The sequence below is a fragment of the Peromyscus maniculatus genome, chromosome 8, assembly GCF_049852395.1.
Source record: "Peromyscus maniculatus bairdii isolate BWxNUB_F1_BW_parent chromosome 8, HU_Pman_BW_mat_3.1, whole genome shotgun sequence".
Taxonomy (NCBI): domain Eukaryota; kingdom Metazoa; phylum Chordata; class Mammalia; order Rodentia; family Cricetidae; genus Peromyscus; species Peromyscus maniculatus.
In genome coordinates this window covers 10,191,188-10,211,319 of record NC_134859.1, presented here as the reverse complement: position 1 = coordinate 10,211,319, position 20,132 = coordinate 10,191,188, and the positions used below count along the sequence as shown (strand labels likewise).

The window sequence follows — 20,132 nt, the reverse complement described above, 5'->3', positions numbered from 1 at the left end:
AACCTGAGGTGGGACAGTGGAGGTTTGAAAGAAAATGGCCGGCAAAGGGGAGTGGCACTTTAGGAGATGTGGCCTTGTTGGAGGAAGTGTGTCACTGTGGGGGCGGGCTTTGAGGTTTCTTTTGCTCAAGCTTCCCTCAGTGTGACATTCAGGTGACTTCCTGTTGCCTGCAAGATGTAGCACTCTCAGCTCCAGCACCCTGTCTGCCTGCACACAGCTGTGCTCCCCTCTGAACTGTGAGCGAGCCACCCCAATGAAATGTTTCCTTTTTAAGAGTTGCCGTGGTCATGGTGTCCCTTCACAGCAACAGAAACCTGTAGTGATACAGGGGCTGTTAGGAGGAGATTTGGTTCTGGGCCCTTCTGGTAGGATCCATGCACTCTGTCAAGAGTGTGTTTGCTATCATGGCATGGGTCTGGCTTACTCCAGTCTCCCCCCATCTCTACCCCACACATGCTCTTTGCCCTTCTGCCATGTTGGGAAGCAGCATACAGACCCTCACTTGATGCTGGGACCATGCCCCTGCACATCCAGACTCCAGAACTATAGGCCAAATCAACCTCCATTGCTTATAAGTCACCCAGACTCAGCTATTCTGTTATAGTTTCAGAGAACAGAGTAGGACACTGAGTCCATTCAGGATTTATATAGACTGAAATTAGGGACTTGAAACAGAGACCCTGAAGTCATCTAAGATTGTCTTTATGGCTGAGAAACAAGACTCAACTCCCAACAGGGTGTGGTAGCACACACCTATGATCTTAGCACTCAGGAAGTGGAGGCAGGAGGATCTTAAGCCCAATCTGGACTACACATCAGGATCTGACACACAGCTGGACATGCACCTTTAATCCCAGCACTTGGGAGGCAGAGGCAGAGGCAGGCAGGTTCTGTGAGTTCCAGGGCTCACATTACATTGAGACCCTATTTCAACAAACAAACAAACAAACAATCTGATACGTATACACAAAAGACAAGAGACTCAGCCGTGATTGACTGCTCTATGTATTCTGCTGATATCTGGTCAACCCCACTCTCCAACCCTGCCTTCCCTGGCTCTGCTCTCATGAGACTTTTAAACACCTGGATATGGTGATGAGGTTATAGCCGCTCACTTTCCCCAGATGCCTTCTCAGCATGTGCCCCCTGACTCCAGGATCTAAGAAGAAATGCTAAGGGGCCTGCCAATCCTCTGGACCTCAGGCACAGACGCGCCGTCTTGATAGTCACTCTCTGGTGACGGTGTAGGTGGATGTGGCTCTCCATTGTCTGGGTGGTATTCTGCCAGGATGTAGAGAAAGCCACCCAGGGCTGCGACTGCAGTGGCTGTGTTGTGGCAAGAACAGCCATCTGTAGGGGGGAGAGAGGTCCTGGGAACAAACTTGGCCTTTTGTTCAGTACACTCCATTATAAATGCTTTATGGGTTTTCCCCAGCTGCTCTGCCAGGCACTGGGTAGGCATATTGCTGTCCTGCACAGAACTAAGGAGAGCATCATAGATGCTGACCCTTCCCTTGCCCCTACAAGTAAGGCTCAGGCTTTTTCCCACTGAGCTAACTGTCAGAAGGGAGGAAACAGAGGTGGGAAAGCTGAGTGGTAGAGCACTCACTGGCATGCCCAAGACCCTTGGTTTTATCCCCTTGTACTGGGGAAAACAACCACCACCAAAGAGGCGGAAGCCTCGAGTGCTTGGGTGATGGGTCAGCGAGCCCTGAGCGTCTGTCACCTGTGAAGAGTCTTTCCCGTCTTCGCACTCTTCTCAGACCGCCCTGCCGACGCCGAGTGCCTTCCGGAAGTTCCCCCTTTGCATCTGGAGAAGAGCCAAAGGCCAGGTTCTCAGGATAGACTTTAGCTCTCACTCAATAAACCTCTTCCCCTCCTGACCCCCTTAGGGATGTAGAGCAGGGTTATCAAGCTGTGGGCCACGACCCCTTTGGTAGTTTTGTATCAGACATCCTACACATGCCCTACACATGGGATGTTTACATTACGGTTTGTAACAGTGGCAAAATTACAGTTACGAAGTAGCAATGAAATGATTTCATGGCTGGGGGAGGGGCACCACAACATGAAGAACTGTATCAAAGTATTGCAGCATTAGGAAGGTTGAGAACCACTGTTCTAGAGGGTTCTGCCTGTGCAGAGCCCACCACAGGGCCATGTTTGTCCTCTAAGCTCCACCCCCTATATCAGAACCTCTAGGGGGACTCCGAAGAAATGCAGGGGTCTATCCTACCTGACCACTCACTCTTTAAGTGTCCTAGGACTCTGCATTCTATAAACCACAATATTGTTGTTTTGTTTTTTGAGACACGTGTCTTACTATGTAGCCCTGGCTGTCCTGGAACTCACTCTGTAGACCAGGCTGGCCTAGAACTCACAGAGATCCGCCTGCCTCTGCCTCCCAAGTGCTGGAATTAAAGGCATGTGCCACCATGCCAAGCTGTTGTTTTGAGATAGGTTCTTACTCCATAGTCCAACATGGCCTAGAACTTACATCAATCCTCCTGCCTTAGCCTCCCAAGCATTGGTACTGTAGATGTGAGCCACTGTAAGCTGTTTTTGAAACTTCTTTTATTTACTTATTTTGTTTATTTAATTTTGTGGTACTTTGGATTGAATATGGAGTCTTGCACATGCTGGGCCTGCCCTCTGCCACCTCACCCTTTTAAAAATTATCAGGGCTGGAGAAATAGATCAGTCATCAAGAGCACTGGCTGCTCTCCCAGAGGACCCAGGTTTGATTCCCAGCACTACGCAGCAGTTCACAACCCTCTGTAACTTCAGTCCTAGAGGACCTGAGCGCTCTTCCGGCCTCTGTGGGCACTGCATACATATGGTACACAGACATATATGCAGGAAAAATACTCATATACATACAGATAACTTAAAAATAAAATTACTATTACATTTAATTATCTGGGGGTGACATATGTAGAGGACAGAAAACAACTTTTGGGAGTCAATTCTCTTCTACCACAAAGGACTAGGTCACCATATTTGGTGGCAAAGGTCTTTACACCCTAAGCCTACTTGAAAGTACATCCCCAACTGTTATTTTGAGGGAAGAATTCACTCAATTGTTCAGGCCAGCCTGAAACACACTCTGAGGCCAGGCAGGCCTTGGACTTCTGATCCTCCAGCCTCAGTATCTTCAGTGGCTAGGTTGACAGGGCTGCATCTTCATTGCCTTAGCACATCACCATGTACACCTTAGATCCATTCATCAACCCATCCATCCATCCATCCCCCCCATGTATCCATCCATCCACCCACATATCCATCCATCCACCCACATATCCATCCACCCACCCACATATGCATCCATCCATCCATCCATCCATCCATCCATCCATCCATCCATCCACCCATCCACCCATCCACCATCCATCCTTAGGGCATCACCACACCTTAGCTTTCTTCTAATCTCAAAGGTGGTTGCTGCTTTAAGGACCCTAAGCATCTCATGGAGATATTGGCACTTCCTGGGAGCCTGCCCTGTGTTGGGCACAATCTGGGGGGTCATGGAAGGTGGTGATGCTTATGCTCACTTATTTTCAGATAGGAAAATTGAAGACAACCTGTTGTCACATGTCACATGATTGGAAGAGGCTTATCCCAGGCTTCTCAACTGTCATCCCCTCCTGGCGGTCTTCCCTGATACCTTCTGTCTAAAGAGCCTTCCCCAGTGTTCTGTGCTTTCTCAGCTCTTGGCAGAACTTGTCATGATCATATCTATACGTGGAAGGGGTTTCTGCCCCTTTCCTTCAGCTCTGACTTACCTAGCACCTAGATAATGTCTGGTGCATTCACGGATGCTCAGGAAGTGCTGGAGGAATGAATTATTTATATGTTCTAAATCATAGTTAGTGCTCAGTGCCAGTACATTTGTTTCTTGAGTGACCCAAAAACTTGGACCCCACCAACCATTGCTCCCAGCCAGGGCAGACAGGCAACTTACCAGGCTTCCCAAAGCATCCCAGCTGGGGCTTCTGCCAGCTGAGAATAGCCTCCAGCCAGCGCAGCTTGTAGAAGTCGGAGAAGCCGGCCATACCACAGAACATGACTGCAAATACACCAAGTCTCCTCTGTAGGTCTGTCTCCACCATCTGCCCCGTGTCCCTGGGGCCACCACAAGAGGGGGTGCTTAAGGGACCTGCATGCCTCTGTCTCCTTTGCTCTAGGACACAGGGACTGGAAAGATGTTCTGTCTTGGCCACCAGAGGCTCCCAGGCCCTAGAACTGCCTCCTCCATCACAGGGCTGCAGGAGTCAGGCTTGGTGGAGGTGCTTGGAAAGAAGCAGCCACCCAAGGGCTCCCTTTCTCTTTATCTCCAAGACCTTGGGGAGGCACCTATTTGCAAGTTGGTCAGTAGATCAGACTTGGTGGGCAAAGAGCAGTCACTGTGACCAATAGACATGCAATTACATGTAAGACTCTAATAAGCAATATGTGTGCAAGTTTCTGTGGAGGCCAGAGGTTAACTAGAAAGAGCTGCCTACCTTATTTTTCTTTTATTACATTATTTGTTTTCCTATTGTGTGTGGGCATGTGTGTGCTGTGGCAAGTGTAGAGGTCAGAGGATAGCTTGTGGGAGCTGATTCTCCCCTTCCACCACGTGCATCTCAGGGACTGAATTTGTGTCCTCAGGCTTAAAGGCGAACACCTTTTTTTTTGTTTTAATCACCTGAGCCATCTAGCCAGCCTCACCTTATTTTTCAAGACAGGATCTCTTAGGACCTTGGACTTGCCCATTCACCTAAGCTGGCTGGCCACCAAGTCCGGAGGAGGGGGGAGGGAGATCCATCTGTCTCTACCTCCCCAGTGCCCCTGAGGATCCGCATGTCCCTGCCTCCTCTGCTCTGGGATTACAAGCATGTGTCATGTGTCACCATTCCTGGCTTTTTCCCAGGAGTGCTGGGGATCAAACTCAGGGCCTCGTGCTTGTAACACAAGTCCTTCACTGACCAAGCTTCCACCCCAGGCCTGTACCTTCTGAGTTTACTTGCTTAATTTAGCAATCCGGAGTATGTGCATGCAGCCCCCTTGTAAACACCGCCTACTCTACCCCGAGGGCAGAAGGCTAGGCTCACTGTTTTCCATGAAGAGGTCTTGGGTGGGATAAGCGTATCCGATGGCCTCGGCTCTCCGGTTCAGTTCCATCATATTGGCACAGAAGACGTTCATGTAGTGCTGGCTCTGGCGGAACAGCCCTTCAGTGCACCCTTGCTGGGGGACAGACAGACAGCAGGGGATGAGGAAGTGGGCGTGTGGGAGACACATGCTCAGTCAGGGAGGGCCTGCAGCTCTGAGCTGGTCTGGCGGGGGCTGTACTTGGAGGCAGGTCTCTCCTCCCTTCCCAGCCACACTGCCCGCTTTGCAGGTCAGCAGAGTCAGCTTAAATTCTGGCTTGTCAGCTAGGAGCTGAGTGACCGTGGCTCACTAGCCTTTCTGAGCCTCAAAGTCTTTTTCCAGAACGGGAAGGCCATGCAGGTGTGTCCAACCTTTTGACATTCTGAGATGATATTATTTGCACAGTAGAGTTACAAAGGAATTTCAGGAACTTTATAATGTTTTAAGGGGGATTACAGTTTTGGGTTGTGCTGCATTCAAAGGTTAGACACTACCGGTAGGGGTAGAGGGGATCTTGCTTGGGTGGGCAATGTAGGTAGGTAGCGGTAGTGTCTGACGTGAGGACAAACACTAGGCGGCGCTCTAAGGCAGCTTCAAGTGCTGCTAGAAAGTGTGGACCAGGGAGCCTCACAGGGAGCCACGCTGTGGGAGGAGAAAAGGAGTTGAGAATAGGTTTTTCTTCTCTGCTCAGCACTTACCATTCTGGCCCAAAGGAAGAAGAGCAGCTGGTGGGACAGGCTGTAGCCTGAGCAGCCGGCCTTGGTCATAAGGGTTCTGCAGAAATTGGAGAGCCTGCAGGGCTGGCTACTGTCTGTCCTGCGAGAAGACAAACCAGGCTGATGAGGACAGTGCTCCCTCCCATCCTACTCGAGTCTGCACACCCTGTGTTTCCCTCTGTGGTTATTAGGGTGAGGGTTCTGGGATGGGCACAAAGATTGCCAAACAAAATACAGGTGTCCTGGGTCTTACTTTGTTTTGAGACAAGGTCTCATTCTGTAGCCCAGTCCTCCTGTCTCAACCTCTTTGAGTGCTGGGATTACAGGTATATGATACCATGACTGACTGTGTCCTGGTCTTGATCTAGCTCAGAGGAAGCACCGCTGAACTGTCCTGGGCTTGGAGGCCACCAGTGTCTGAGACTTCCTATCACTTCCAGGGAGTCCCCAAGTCTCTTTCCTATCAGTCTCCTAAATAAAGGACCATTCAAACCCAGCAAACTGGGGAGTGTGGTCTGGGCTCAACACACGTACTCACACCCTCTATGACACTATAGGTCACCAGCCAGAGAGCAGCCCCACTGTGGGTCAGCTGTGGCTTGGCACCTTCTCTGACAGAGGCTAAGAAGACAGTGCCCCCTCCATCCTGCCCTGGCCCCTGCACTAAAATGGCCTAGACCTTGCTGCAAGCCTGCCAGCTGCAGAAGGAAATGGGGAGTAAGACTGTTCAGTACTGCCCCCAGAGGCTGGGTACTGTGTTCAGTACTGCCCCCGGAGGCTGGGTGAGAGGTGCTTGGAGCCCTGCAGGGACTGGCAGGGACTGAGGCTTTCTTTGTCCTGTGTGCAGGACTCAGCCACTTTGAGGAGGAGTTCAAATGCTGTGGTCCAGGGAAAGTGAGATTTGGATTGCATGGAGCAGGGTGGGAGAGGGTGAGTAGCTGTGCACATGCACCTGCATTTGCTCAAAGCTCTGCTTGCGGCCCAGGGGACACCATGGGGTTGTGAGGTACTGGGGAGATAGGGGACCCACCCGGTTCCTAGCAGTTGCACCAGGCACGCATCGCTGCTTTCCTCTGAGAATGAGTCCAGGGCCTCCAGCTGGGGGTAGACCAGGGAGGCATTGGTGCGTGTCCATGCACGTGGCAACTTCCAAAACCCAGGCTGAATGCTTGGTTGGAACTCTGCAGAGAAGGAGAGGTTCCAGAAAGCATGCTGAATGGTCAGGAACCAAGAGCTATAATAGCATGGTTATTCCCAGCCCAGAAAATGGATGCCCCTCTCTCTTAGGTGGAGTTTCTACTGCTGTGATAAAACACCATGTCCAAAGGCAACTTGGGAAGGAAAAGGTTTATTTCAGTTTACAACTCTCAGGTCACGCTCCTCCACTGAAGGAAGTCAGGGAAGGAACTCAAACAGGGCAGGAAACTGTATGCAGGAGCTGATGCAGAGGCCATGGAGGAGTGCTTGCTCAATCTGCTTTCTTATAGTACCCAGGACCGCCTTCCCAGGAGTGATACCACCCACAGTGAGATTGCCCCCCTCCCCAAATCAATCATCGATCAGACTCTCCTACAGGCAATTTTTTTTTCACTTTTGGTTTTTTCAAGACAGGACTTCTCTGTATAACAGCCCTGGCTGTTCTATAACTCACTTTGTAGACCAGACTGGCCCCAAACTCACAGAAATCCACCTGCTTCTGCCACCCCCCTCCCCGAGTGCTGGGATTAAAGCCAACATCTTACAGAGGCATTTGTCAGCGTTGCGTCCCTCCTCCCAAATAAGTGACTCTAGCTTTTGTCAAATTGACATAAAACTAGCAAGACATCCTCCTGGGACCTAAGCCCACAGCAGGAGGAGTCCAGCCTTGCCTGGACTGAGCATAAAGTTTGAATCCCACCAGTTACTTACCATCAGGTCTCATGTAGCCCAGGCCAGCCTTAAACTAAACTATATAGCTAAGGAGGACCTTGAGCTCCCGATCTCCTTGCCTCCACCTCAGCAAGTTCTGGGATTATGGGCATGCACCATGCCAAGTGATTTACGCAGTGCTGGGAGGGAACTCAGGACTGTGTACAAGTTAGGCAAGCTCTACCATCTGAGCCACATCCCTAGCCCTTGGTCCCCTTTTCTAAAACAACAAAACCAGAACATTTTCCCTAATCAATAGGGAATAGGATTTGCCTAAATACACAGCCCTCAGACACCAGGCATGCATGTGGTACTCAGACGTATATGCAGGTGAAACACTCACATAAACAATTTTAAAAACATTTAAAAGGAAGCTGTTATGACCCTGAAATTTACCAGATGCCCTCACTGTCACTCTGTCAGGGAATGAACATTTCCCCTAATCTATAGCAAGGATTTACGGACAGGCTTTGCCTAAATCCTCAGCATCTCATGGAACTGTGTGATCTTGATAGAAAAATCCCAGACCTCTTGGGTTGGGTGTACAGTGGAGCTCTTATGAAATCATTGGCCAGCCAGGGGCTTCCGGGAAGGCTGGACGCACTGTTAATTAAGGTCCTGGTTCATCTGTGTAGTAAGACTGTGGGGAGGTTCAAACCATCCAAGCTGCCTGGCAGAGATGTGACCTGTCAAGCTGACTACTAGTCATGTGGAGAGCTCGTTGGTTCTGAAGGGACCAGGAATTAGATCTGACGGGAACAGGGAAAGGGGCCACAGACGGACATTCAAGGTGACAGCTTCTTCCTCATTCCCCTGACCTGGTGGCTTTTTCTCCTGCTGGTAAGGCCTCCCCTCTGGTGACTGGTCCAGGCCAGTCAGATATGCTCAAGGCTGGGCCAGGATATCTGGTTTATCTGAAGTATGTGTCTCTCAGTTTGGCCAATCCTAAATTAAGGGAAGGGGGCTCATTCCAGCTCACAAAGCACCCTGCAAAGCTCCAGGCCCCCAGGAGAGCCCTCCTCTGCTTTGCAAGGGGGCCAGCTCTCCGTGTGCCGTGCTGTGTGCACACCTGTTCCCTCTGCTGAGTGTGCTGTCCGAGATTTTCCTGCGGCTGCCTGCTGTGCTCCAGAGTCTCCCTGCCTTTTATTTCTTTAATTAGCAGGGAAAATGAACCTGATCTAGATCTCTAGACAGTAACATTCCAGCTTGTGTAATCGGCATCCATGCTGGGGTGGGCTGTAATGATACAGCTGTCTGTGAGTCCTCCGTACTCCTGGGAGTGACCCCTCACCCACACTCCTGCAAGTAAGCCCGATAAACTCACGGTTCACTATCGCTATTTTGGCCTGTCATTTTTCCCTATCTGGGGCGAACAGACAGTCATGTCTTCCCAGGAAAAGCGTCACACAGCAGACACTAGTGCTGCACATGGCCCTACCCCCATCAGGAACAGATGAATCAGGCTTATAGGATAGGAGCCCCTGTGGCAGGAGTTCTCAACCTGTGGGTCTCGACCCCATTTCACATTGGAAAACACAGAGTTACATTATGGTTCATAACAGTAGCAAAATTACAGTTATGAAGCAGCAATGAACATAGTTTTATATTTGGGGGTCACCACACCATGAGGAACTGTATTAAAGGGTCACAGCACTAGGAAGGCTGAGAACCACTGCTCTGCTTAAATGGGGAAAGGTGATGGACTCTTGTGGTTTTTTTTTTTTTTTTATACAAAATACAGAATGGTAGGCACTAAGGTTCTCTGTGCAAAGAGACAGGCCACCTCAGATCTGTCTCTCTGGCCTAGGATGGGAAATCTGGATTAAAGTCAGGAAGTGGCTGGGTCACCTGTGGCTTCCAGACGACTGATGTAGACTGTCCTGACCCTTCAGGAGGTGCCCATACCTGGTGTTTCAGTGAGCACCCAGGATGCTGCCTTTGATGCAGTAGGCCCGCGCCGCTCTTACCTCTTAGGTATGTGGGGTCACTCTGCTTGAGGTAGAAGATGGATTTCTGGAGTAGAGCAGACAGTGTGTTGGCCAGCTGGCCAGCACGCAAGCTGAGAGGCTGAAGCAGCGGGTCGGAAGCCCATTTTCCCTGGACTCCTCGGAGTTGCACTGGAGGAGGATGAGGTCAGAAGTCATTCATTCTAACATCTGACCAAACGCGTGAGCGGGGAAAGCACTCAAGGTGATAGTCATGGTCCTGAGTGGAAATGAGGCTCCTATAAAACTGATCTGGGCTGTGGGTGTGGCTAAGCTTGAATTCTAGAGTTGGGCTTGGGTTCAAATCTTGATTCTCTATGCTTTTTCATCAACTGGCCAGAAAAAAAATCACTTAATCTCTCTTCCTTCATCACTGTAAACTGTTACCTCTTGAGGGGATGTTTTAGGGATTAAGTGGGCTAATGTGTGGAGACAGCATTTTCTGTTGTACAAAGAAAGCATTTAGTGATGTTCAGCTTTTTGTATTGACTCAGGAGACTGCAGTCTGTGAGGGGTAAGCAGGAGAAGTCTAGACTGGAGGAGGCATCTGGAGGCATGAATTTGTTCTTACAGCCAATGTCTACTCATCTACCATTTAGGATATCTTCATAGGTCCCTAAAAATACCGGAGGGGGGCTTGGCACCGTACCTGCTGTGCTGAACAGGAAAGCCAGCCAGCCCCAGGCAAATTATGACTATTATTTCTCTCTCTGTCCCTCCTCCTTCCCTCCCTCTTGCCCTCTCCTCCTCTTCCTCTTCCTCCTTCTTCATCCTTTGCTTCTCCTCCTCCTCCTCCTCCTCCTCCTCCTCCTCCTTCTCCTCCTCCTCCTTCTTTTCCTGAGACAGGGTTTCTCTGTGTAGCTTTTGGAGCCTGTCCTGAAACTCATTTTGTAGAGACCAGGCTGGCCTTGAACTCACAGAGATTCACCTGCCTCTGCCTCCCGAGTGCTGGGATTAAAGGTGTGTGCCACCACCGGCCATCCTTTGTTTCTTTGTTGGATTTTTTTTTTTTTTTTTTTTTTTTTTTTTTAGACAGTGTCTCTCTATGTAGCCCTGGCTGTCCTAGAACTCACTATGTAGATCAGGCTGGCCTCAGTGTCACAGAGATCCCCCTGTTAATATTCTGATCCTGACCTTTGGTGCCACCCTATGCCCTGATGTAAAAGCCTATTCTTAAAGGAAAACTCTGCCCATTTCTCTCTCTTCTGCTTTCCCCCCATGAGGTGTGTACCTCTAGAACCCCTTGCCCTTCTCTCTCTCCCCCTCCCCCTCTCTCTCTTTTTCCCTCCTTCTCTCCCCTCTCTTTCTTCCCCCCATCAAATAAACCTCTTCACTGAGCACTGTATGCATGGCATCTCTGTCTCTCACCTGCCGTGGGGCACCTTGGCTCTACCCACCAGCACGTGTAAATCATAACACCACTGCCTCTGCCTCCTGAGCCCTAGGATTACAAGTGCACATCACCACATCTAGCTCATGCTTCTTATTTTCTAGAGGAATCTGGTGCTGCTGCATACGTCTCTGTCTCACTTCATCTCAGCCTGGAGGGAATGGGACTCTCCGTGGAGATGCCCACTGCCCAGGCCTAGGCAGACACCAGGCATGGGATCTTTGCAACATTGGGCAGGAGCTCACTGCAACCCATATGTGTACTTGTATGCATGCACACCATTGTGGTCTTGGTGTGCCGTGGCCAGTTTCCAGCCCACTCCTTACAGATCTTGTGCCTCCCAAAGCTAACAAACACTTGACTGTTTTCTTGGGACCTTTAGCTGCCTTTGGCGGAAGGGGAGGAAAGCAGGTGGGGCATGAGGTGGGGGGGAGGGTTCCTGTTTTGTCTCCAGGCACCCTTAGATGAGGGGAGTGGCATTCCCTTATTGTTCCCAGCCTGTCAGGACTGTCAAAGGAATCTTTTCCTTCTGAGAATATAATTGCCAAATCTTTTCTCATATTGCCTTTAAGTCCTTCCTTATTCTATGAAGCTTGATAAGAGCTGGCTGAGAACCACACATTCAGGAAGTGCCCCGGATCCTCACCCAGGGTCTCAGGTCCTGGGGAAACTGGCTTCCCTAGCATCCACCTGAGAGCAAGGCTCACATACCTTCCAGCACTTGGAATCCGACTGCACCATCCAGGTTGATTAGAGGCAGCCTGCCCTCCAGGAACAAGGTGGCTTTCTCGAGCGCAGTCAGGATCAGGCCTGCCATGGTGCCCTGGGCAGTGTCTGGCCATGGCAGCGAGGAGGACTGCGGTGGCCGGGCCAGCAGCAGGAGTAGAAACAGCCTGAACCTGGCCATGAATGGCTTTCTCTTGGTGGAAGGCCACACCCTGAAATGCCAGGAACCCTCCCAGGTCCTTTATTTACCTTGTTCCCGCCTCTTCCTCCACCTCTCTTCCTCAGGAAGACTTGGAGACAAGTGCCAGGGCAGGGCTGCAGGGATCAGCCACAGGGCCATGGCCTGGTCAGGCCAGTGCTGCATATGGGGTTTGCTGTTTGTCTTTATGTATGGGTATATATGGGTATGAGTTTGTGTGGGTGCATATATTTGTAGGTGTGTGTGTGTGTGTGTGTGTGTGTGTGTGTGTGTGTGTGTGTGTGTAAGCCAGAGGCCAACCTCTGGTATCATTGCTTAGGAGCCATCCACCCTTATTGAGATAGAGCCTCTCTCATTGACCTGGAACTTGCCAAGTAGTTTAGGCTGGTTGGCCAGTGAGCCCCAGGGACCCTCCTATCTCCACCATCCTAGTGCTGTGATTACAAGCATGTGTCATCATGCTTGACTTTTCATGTAGGCTCGAGGGATTGAACCCAGGTCCTCATGCTTGTTCAGTAAGCACTTCCCTGCCTGAGAACTGTCTCCCCAGCTCCCCTATCTTTCTTGACCTAGTTTCCCACTGCTGATCTAGCCACTGTAACTAAAGCTAAAAATTCCAAAGTTTTCTCTCCATCACCAGGATCTCACTATGTAGCCCTGGCTTTCCTGGAACTCACTATGTACATCAGGCTGGCCTCGAACTCGGATATCTGCCTGCCTCTGCTTCCTGAGTGCTGGGATTAAAGACATGTGCCATAGACTAGATAATAAGGAAGGCCTAAAGAGGGACGCATGGCTTTCCCTGGGAAGGGGAAATAGAAGGTTCTCCTGGGAAACTGGGGGTCGGGGGGTGGAGGAATGGAAACTTGAGGGAGCGGGTTGGGTGGGCTGGGTTCGGGAGGCAGGTTGGTGACAGGATGGAAGGGGAGAGTGAGGAAAGAGACTTCTTGATAGGGGGACCCATTTGGGGGTTAGGAAGAAACCTGGTGCCAGAGAAACCCCCAGGAATCTACAAGCATGACCCAGCTAAGACTCCTAGTAATAGTGGAGAGGGTGCCTGAACTGGCCATCTACTACAATCAGATTGGTGACTACCCTAATTGTCATCAGAGAGCCTTTATCCAGTAACTGATGGAAGCAGATGCAGAGATTCACAGCCAAGCAGTGGGTTGAGCCTGGGGGGCAGTGGGCTGGAGAGATGGCTCAGAGGCTAAAAGCAGTGGCTGCTCTTCCAGAGGTCCTGAGTTCAAATCCCAGCAACTACATGGTGGCTCACAACCATCTGTAGTTAGATCTGGTGCCCTCTTCTGGCCTGCATACATGCAGGCAGAACACTTGCATACATAATAAATAAATCTTTGAAAAAAAAAAAGAAGAAGAAAAAAGGGAGGACAGACTGTACAAGCCGGGGGGGGGGGGGGGGGGAGGGGCGGTCAAAGTCATGATGGGGAAACCCACAGAGACAGCTGACCTGAGCTTGTGGAAGCTCATGGACTCTGGACCAACAGATAGGGGGCCTGCATGAGACGGACCTAGGCCCTCTGCATATGTGTGACAGTTGTGTAGATTGATCTGTTTGTAAGGCTCCTAGCAGTGAGATCAGGACCTGTCCCTAGCACTTAGCTGGCTTTTGGAAACCTGTTCCCCATGCTGGGTTACCTTGCTCAGCCTTGATGCAGGGGGAGGGGCGTAGTCCTGCCCCAACTTGATGTGCCATGCTTTGCTCAAGCCCTGGGAGGCCCAGCCCCTTTCTGAATGGAGAGGAGGAGGAGGAGTGGTGGGGAGGGGGGGTAGATTGGGGTGGTAATAGAAGGAGAGGAGGGAGAAGAAATTGTGGTCAGTATGTAAAATAAATTAAAAAAAAGTTAATAAAATAAAATTAAATAATAAAAATAAAGGTGTGTGCCATTGTGCCAACAGGTTTGCTTGTTGTAAATAAGTTTGGAACTAAATCATTGGCAGGTACATTGTCTTCACAAGCTTTCTTGGTGTGGCACTTGACCAGTGGGAACAGACTTCAAGTTTTGAAGGTAAGTCACAAAGCTGGGCGTGGTGGAGCATACGTGTGATCATAGTACTTGGGAGGGCGAGGAAGGACATTCCACATCAAGTTTGAGGACAGGTTGGAACTTACAGTGAGTTCAAGGCTAACCAGAGCTGCCTAATGATCCTGACTCAAAATTTAAAAACATAAAAGGAGTGCCAAGATGTAGATCAGTGGAACAGAGTATAAGAAATAAAATCTAATGGTTCATTTTCAAAACAAAAGTAGCATGGGTCAGTTTAGGTCCAATTATTGATAAACAGAAGATACTGGGCCCCTGCTGGCAGTCTACAAGCTGCTAGTAGGTTTTTTGCCCTCCCCCACCCTGCCCCATAATAAGTTTCTCTGATGACCCCATAAACCAGATCAAGCTGAATTGAAAAGGTGTAAGAACAGGTTTATTCGAGCAAAGCTACTTCCAGGTGAGTTCTCCAGTCCCAGAGATTGAGGACAGAGAAGCCTCCCCACAATTAGAGCAGAAAGACTTTATAGGTTGTAGGCAAGGGGTGATGACGTGTCCACCTCAAGCTGAGTCTGTGCCCAAGTATGGTCAGAAGCTGAGCTCTTTAGGCAGGGACTTGGTGGCTGGCAACTTCAGCTGCAGTAGGCACCAAGAATGTGGAACTGGGCTTTTTGGCTTCTGGAGACTCTGAGTGGGTGGGGTTAGGAGACAGAGAGATAGATAGGAATGGGATTTTCTAGATTATGCATGGCAAGCTGGAGGTTCCAACTGAACAGCTACTACCATTGAACAGTTAGTCTAACAGCCACCCCCAAAACTAGATGTTCAGAATGAAAAACTACTAACAGCCAAGGTGCCTAATGATCTGCAGACACAATAAGGTCATGTACCTGATAAACTTTAACATAAACAGGATGCAGACCATAGCTGAACCTGTGCATGGTTTTTGTTGAAGAAAGTAATGATAAGAAGGCAAATTTAAGTGGCAAAAGGAAAAACAAGACCCAGATTGTTCCCTCCTGATCATGCAGCCAATGAGGAAAGGGATGTCTTAGTCACTGTTCTGTTGCTGTGAAGAGACACCGTGACATGGCCACTCTGATAAAAGAACACCTTTAATTGGGGGCTTGCTTACAGTTCAGAGGTTCAGTCCATGACTCTGGTATCTCCAACATTTTGGGGTCTCCAACACAATCCAGATTTCATCTTCACAGCTTCACACAATGACCTCTCTGGGCCTCTACACAGGGACACCCTTGATACATGCCTGGCCTCAGCGGCTTTCCTTGGCTATGGAGGGAGATTTCACAACTCCTTTCTTGTATCCTTGACTCTAAAGCCAGAACCACTTGGTCAAAACTGCCAAGTCTGCTGCTTGACGGGCCTGGAACCTGGCCTCCTCACTGATTTACATCTACACCAGCTCTCTGCTGCTGGTGGTTTTCTTCACTGAGTATGCTTTTCTTTAGTTCCTTTTCACAACTTGAAATTTGCTTAGCTGCATGGGCTCTTGCCCTGAGGCTACCACTCCTTTTTATTCAATCGAGTACCAGACTTTTCTTTAAACTTTTTATCTCCTTGAGCACTAGATTTGACTCCAACATTACACTTCCTGGTGTTCCTAATCTCAAGCTGGACATTTTGTATTTTTCCTTTCTTAGTGTGGTGATTTGAAAGAAAATGGCCCCCAAAGGGAGTGGCACTATTAGGAGGTGTGGCCTTGTTGGAGGAAGTGTGTCACGGTGGGGGCGGGCTTTGAGGATTCCTATGCTTGGAATACCACCCAGTGTGTCAGTTCACTTCCTGTTGCCTGAGTCAAGATGTAGGAAGGACTCTCAGCTCCAGCAACACATTTGCCTGCATGCCATAATGACAATAAACTGAACCTCTAGAACCCTAAGTGAGCCCCCTCAATTAAATGTTTTCATTGATGAGAATTTCACTGTTGTGGTCTTGGTGTCTCCTCACAGCAATGAAAACCCTAAGACACTCAGCTTGCTCCTTTTCATTGCGGATTTGCATAAAAGTGATCACCATTGATATGACATCGTCAATAGTAGGCTGTCTTGAAATCTTCTCTGACAACACTATTTATCCAAAACTCTTCAATTTAGCCTCAGGCAGATTTTTCTGGACAAGGGCAGAAAGCAGCCACACTCTTCACCAAAATATCCCAAGAATGGTCTCTAGGCCACCTACTAATATTCCTCTCCTTTGAAACCTCTTGAGCCAGGCTCCCACAGTTCAAATCATCCTCAGCACCATTGTCTTCCATGCTCTTCCTAGTTTGGTCCATTAAGCCCTACTTAAAGCATTCAACTGCTTTCCTAATCCAAAGTCTACATTCCACCAACAAGCAGTACGGTTAGGCCTGTCACAGCAATACCCCATTCCCAGTACCAACTTCTGTGAAAAGTAAGGTCATGGACCATGATAAAAAGCTAATGAAAGAGTGCCAAGTCCTGTTTCAAGCCTTGGGGACACTGGGACTGGTCCAAGAGTGGGCACTGAGGGCTCCAAGCATGCCTCAGATGAGCTGGTGCAGCTCCTACCAGGAGGATATGGGTGGCTTCACAATGTGCTCAAGGTGCTTCTCAGCAGGAGGATGGCTTCTACAGCATAAAGGCTGTTGTAGGACACACCATGGACTCCTCTGTGGCTACTTTGTGAACTGAATTCTTAGATGGGGACCTCCCTTCTTCAAATGAGACTTAAAAAATCACTGTGTGGGGACTGGAGTTATGGTTCATCAGTTAAGAGTATGCACTATTCTTACAAAGGACCTGAACTGGGTTCCCAGCATCCACATCTGGTGGTTCACAACTGTCTGTAGCTTCACTTCCAAGGAATCCAACACTCTCTTAAGGCCTCCATAGTTTGCACTTATATGCACATATCCACGTATACAGACATACAATTCAAAATGAAAGAACTTTTTAAAAATTTGCTATGTGAAAGAATGCATTAGCTGAACTTTGCCCTCAAGGAAGTACAGATCAGAACACTGAGATTATATCTCAGCAAAGACAGCAGGGCTTCACCTGGAAAACAACAGATGCTGGCAAAGATGTTGTAGTAGTTTGAATGCAATTAGACCCCATAAGCTCATAGGGAGTGGCACTATTAGGAGGTACAGCTTTGTTGGAGTAGGTGTGGCCTTGTTGGAGGAAGTGTGTCACAGTGGGGGTGGGCTTTGAGGTCTCATATATGCTCAAGCCACACCCAGTGTCTCAGATCACTTGCTGTTGCCTATGAGTCAAGTCTCAGCTACTTCTCCATCACCATGCCTGCCTGTACACCAACATGTTGCACCATGATGATAACGGACTAAACCTCTAAAAATATGAGCCACCCAAATTAAATATTTTTTCTTTAGAAGAGTTGCCCTGATAGTAGTGTTTCTTCACAGTAATAGAAACCCTAACTAAGGCAGACAGACATAATGGGAAATAATATGGATGTCAACATGCAGTGCCTGAAACAACTAAAAACGGAATTTCTATGTGATTCAGCTACACTGCTTCTAGAATCTATGTCAACAATCCATGGAGATATCTACACACCCTTGTTTATTGCATTATTTACAGTAGACATGGAGGACTGGAGAGGTGGCTCAGCAGTTAAGAACACTGGCTACTTTTCCAGAGGTCCTGAGTTCAATTCCCAGCAGCCACATGGTGGCTCAGCCATCTGTAATGAGATCTGGTGCCCTCTTCTGGCCTGCAGGCATGCATGCAGGAGGAATACTGTATACATAATAAATAAATAAATCTTAAAAAAAAGATATGGAACCAGCCAAGATGGCCACCAGTAGATGTGGATAAAGAAAACATGGGACATATGCACAATCGAGGATTCTTTTGAGGAGCAGGGCAGGTCTCACTCAGGTAAGCCATGCTGGCCCAGAACTTGATATATAACTGGACTTGACCTGATCCTCCTGCCTCTACCTCTTGAGTACTGGGATTACAGGTGTGGGTCACCATGCCCGGTTTGTACACTGGAGTTTCATTCAGTCATAAAGAATAGTGAAATTATGTCATTTGCAAGAAATTGGATGGAACAGGGATTATGTTAAGCAAAATAATCCAGACTCAGAAAGATAAGTAGCACTTTCTCTCCTACTTGGAATCTAGGGGCAAAAAGATAAGAAAGTAAAAAGGAAACTATTAAAAATGATGAGTGTCTTAGGATTTAATCACTGTGAAGAGACACCATGACCATATCAACTCTTATAAAGGAAAACATTTAACTGAAGCTGGCTTACAGTTCAGAGGTTTAGTCCATTATCATCATGGTGGGAAGCAAGGCAGCATGCAGGCAGACATGGTGCTGAAGAAGGAGCTGAGAGTTCTACATCTGGATCCATAGGCAGCAGGAAGTGACTGCCACTCTGGGCATGGCTTGTGTGTCTGAGACCTCAAAGCCCACCCCCAGTGACCACTTCCTCTAACAAGGCTGCACCTACTCAGACAAGGCCACACCTCCTAACAGTACTACTCCCTATGGGGCTGTAGGGACCATTTTCGTTCAAACCGCCTAAGATCTAAATGTGCTATATGTATGTTTAGAGCTGTCACAATGAGCTGGAGAGACGGCTCAGCTGTTAACACAGGTTTGGTTCTCGTCACATATACAGCAGTTCACAACCATCTGTAACTCCAGCACCCTCTTCTGACCTCTTTAGGAACACAATGCCCACATGTACATGCAGGCAAACACATTCATACACACAAAATAAAAAAGATATGTCATAATAAAATGTAGTCTACCTCTGACTGTGTATAACCAGTATGTGCCAATAAAACCTATGGTTTTTACTATTTTTTCTTAGTTTATTTCTTTCTGTTTTTCATTTTATTTATTTAGTTAATTTTAAAAAGATTTATTTATGTTTTTTTTGGTGTATGTATGTCTATGTGAGTGTGTGTGCATGCATGTGTGAGCTCATGGGTACCCATGCTGTGTATATACTAGGGGAAGAGGGTACTGACTGTCTTCCTCTGTAACTCTTTGCCTGCTCTTTCTCTCCCTAAACTTGAGGCTCCTGTTTTTCCTTATAAGCTGGAAGCCAATAAGCTTAGTGATCATCCTGCCTCTGCTCCCTCACAGCATGGGACATATGCACAATGGAGGATCTGAACTCCTGTCTTCATGACTACAAGCAAGAGTTTTTAACTGGCAAGCCATTTCTCCAGCCCCTTATTTATATATTTGAGATCTGGTCTTAAACTGACTAGACTGGTTTTGAACTCCCTATGAAGCTGAGGATGACCTAGAGTTCCCTATCTTTCTGCTCTCCTCCAAAGTGCTAGGGTTTCAGCTATCCGTGCCTGGTTCCACTCTTTTATATTGAAAGGTTGTAATCAATATGCATGCATCTTAACACATGAAGAGATAAGCATTTTGCTTAGCGAATTTTCCCACTGGAAGGCACCTCTGTTAAATGGAGCATGACCAGCCTGTGGACTCTTCCCTTCTACCCACAAAGATCAGTTCTCATGTATAGCCAAGATCTCATGTATACACTCTTTTTTTTTTTTTTTTTTTTTTTTTTTTTTGGTTTTTCGAAACAGGGTTTCTCTGCGTAGCTTTGCGCCTTTCCTGGAACTCACTTGGTAGCCCAGGCTGGCCTCGAACTCACAGAGATCCGCCTGCCTCTGCCTCCCGAGTGCTGGGATTAAAGGCTTGCGCCGCCGCTGCCGCCGCCACCACCACCCAGCTTCATGTATACACTCTTTAGGGAATGGTCTCTTTCCTCAACATGACTAGGATATTCATCCAAATTACTTTTATTTATTTAGTGTATGAGTGTGGAGATCTGAGGACATTAGAGGGAGTTGGTGCTCTCCTTCCACTGTGTGGGTTACTGAGATCGAACTCTTACCATGGCAGCAAGCACCTTTACCTGAAGAGACTTCTCATCACCTCTTGTTCAAATTTTTATCTCACTTGTTAGATTATTAAAGGCAGCTGTAGCGAGACAGAAGGCTGAAAGAGAGGCTTGGTCTGATCTTAGCGAGGGGATATTTTTGTTATCCACGTGCCAAGATGCCCAAAGAAGACGAG

At 48.4% G+C, this 20,132-nt stretch overlaps 1 protein-coding gene across 1 annotated transcript; it reads right to left on the bottom strand.

The window, feature by feature from the left end:
- Positions 1–988: 988 nt before the first annotated feature.
- On the bottom strand, positions 989–12,086 carry C8H16orf89 (chromosome 8 C16orf89 homolog). The gene is made up of 8 exons (XM_006984664.4): positions 11,844–12,086; positions 9,725–9,874; positions 6,880–7,030; positions 5,832–5,949; positions 5,094–5,229; positions 3,962–4,066; positions 1,727–1,810; positions 989–1,350 (listed from the first exon to the last, which is right to left on the bottom strand). The coding sequence occupies exons 1-8, from the start codon at positions 12,037–12,039 to the stop codon at positions 1,160–1,162; spliced, it is 1,131 nt and encodes a 376-aa protein (XP_006984726.2). The 5' UTR covers positions 12,040–12,086; the 3' UTR covers positions 989–1,159.
- Positions 12,087–20,132: the final 8,046 nt, after the last annotated feature.

Excerpts from the sequence above, each read along its gene's own strand:
- C8H16orf89 (XM_006984664.4), bottom strand. The coding sequence starts at position 12,039 with ATGGCCAGGTTCAGGCTGTTTCTACTCCTGCTGCTGGCCCGGCCACCG. Across the intron at positions 9,875-11,843 it reads CGGATTCCAAGTGCTGGAAG|TGCAACTCCGAGGAGTCCAG; the intron begins GTATGTGAGCCT and ends ATCCTCCTCCAG. Across the intron at positions 5,230-5,831 it reads TCTTCCTTTGGGCCAGAATG|CAAGGGTGCACTGAAGGGCT; the intron begins GTAAGTGCTGAG and ends TCTGTCCCCCAG.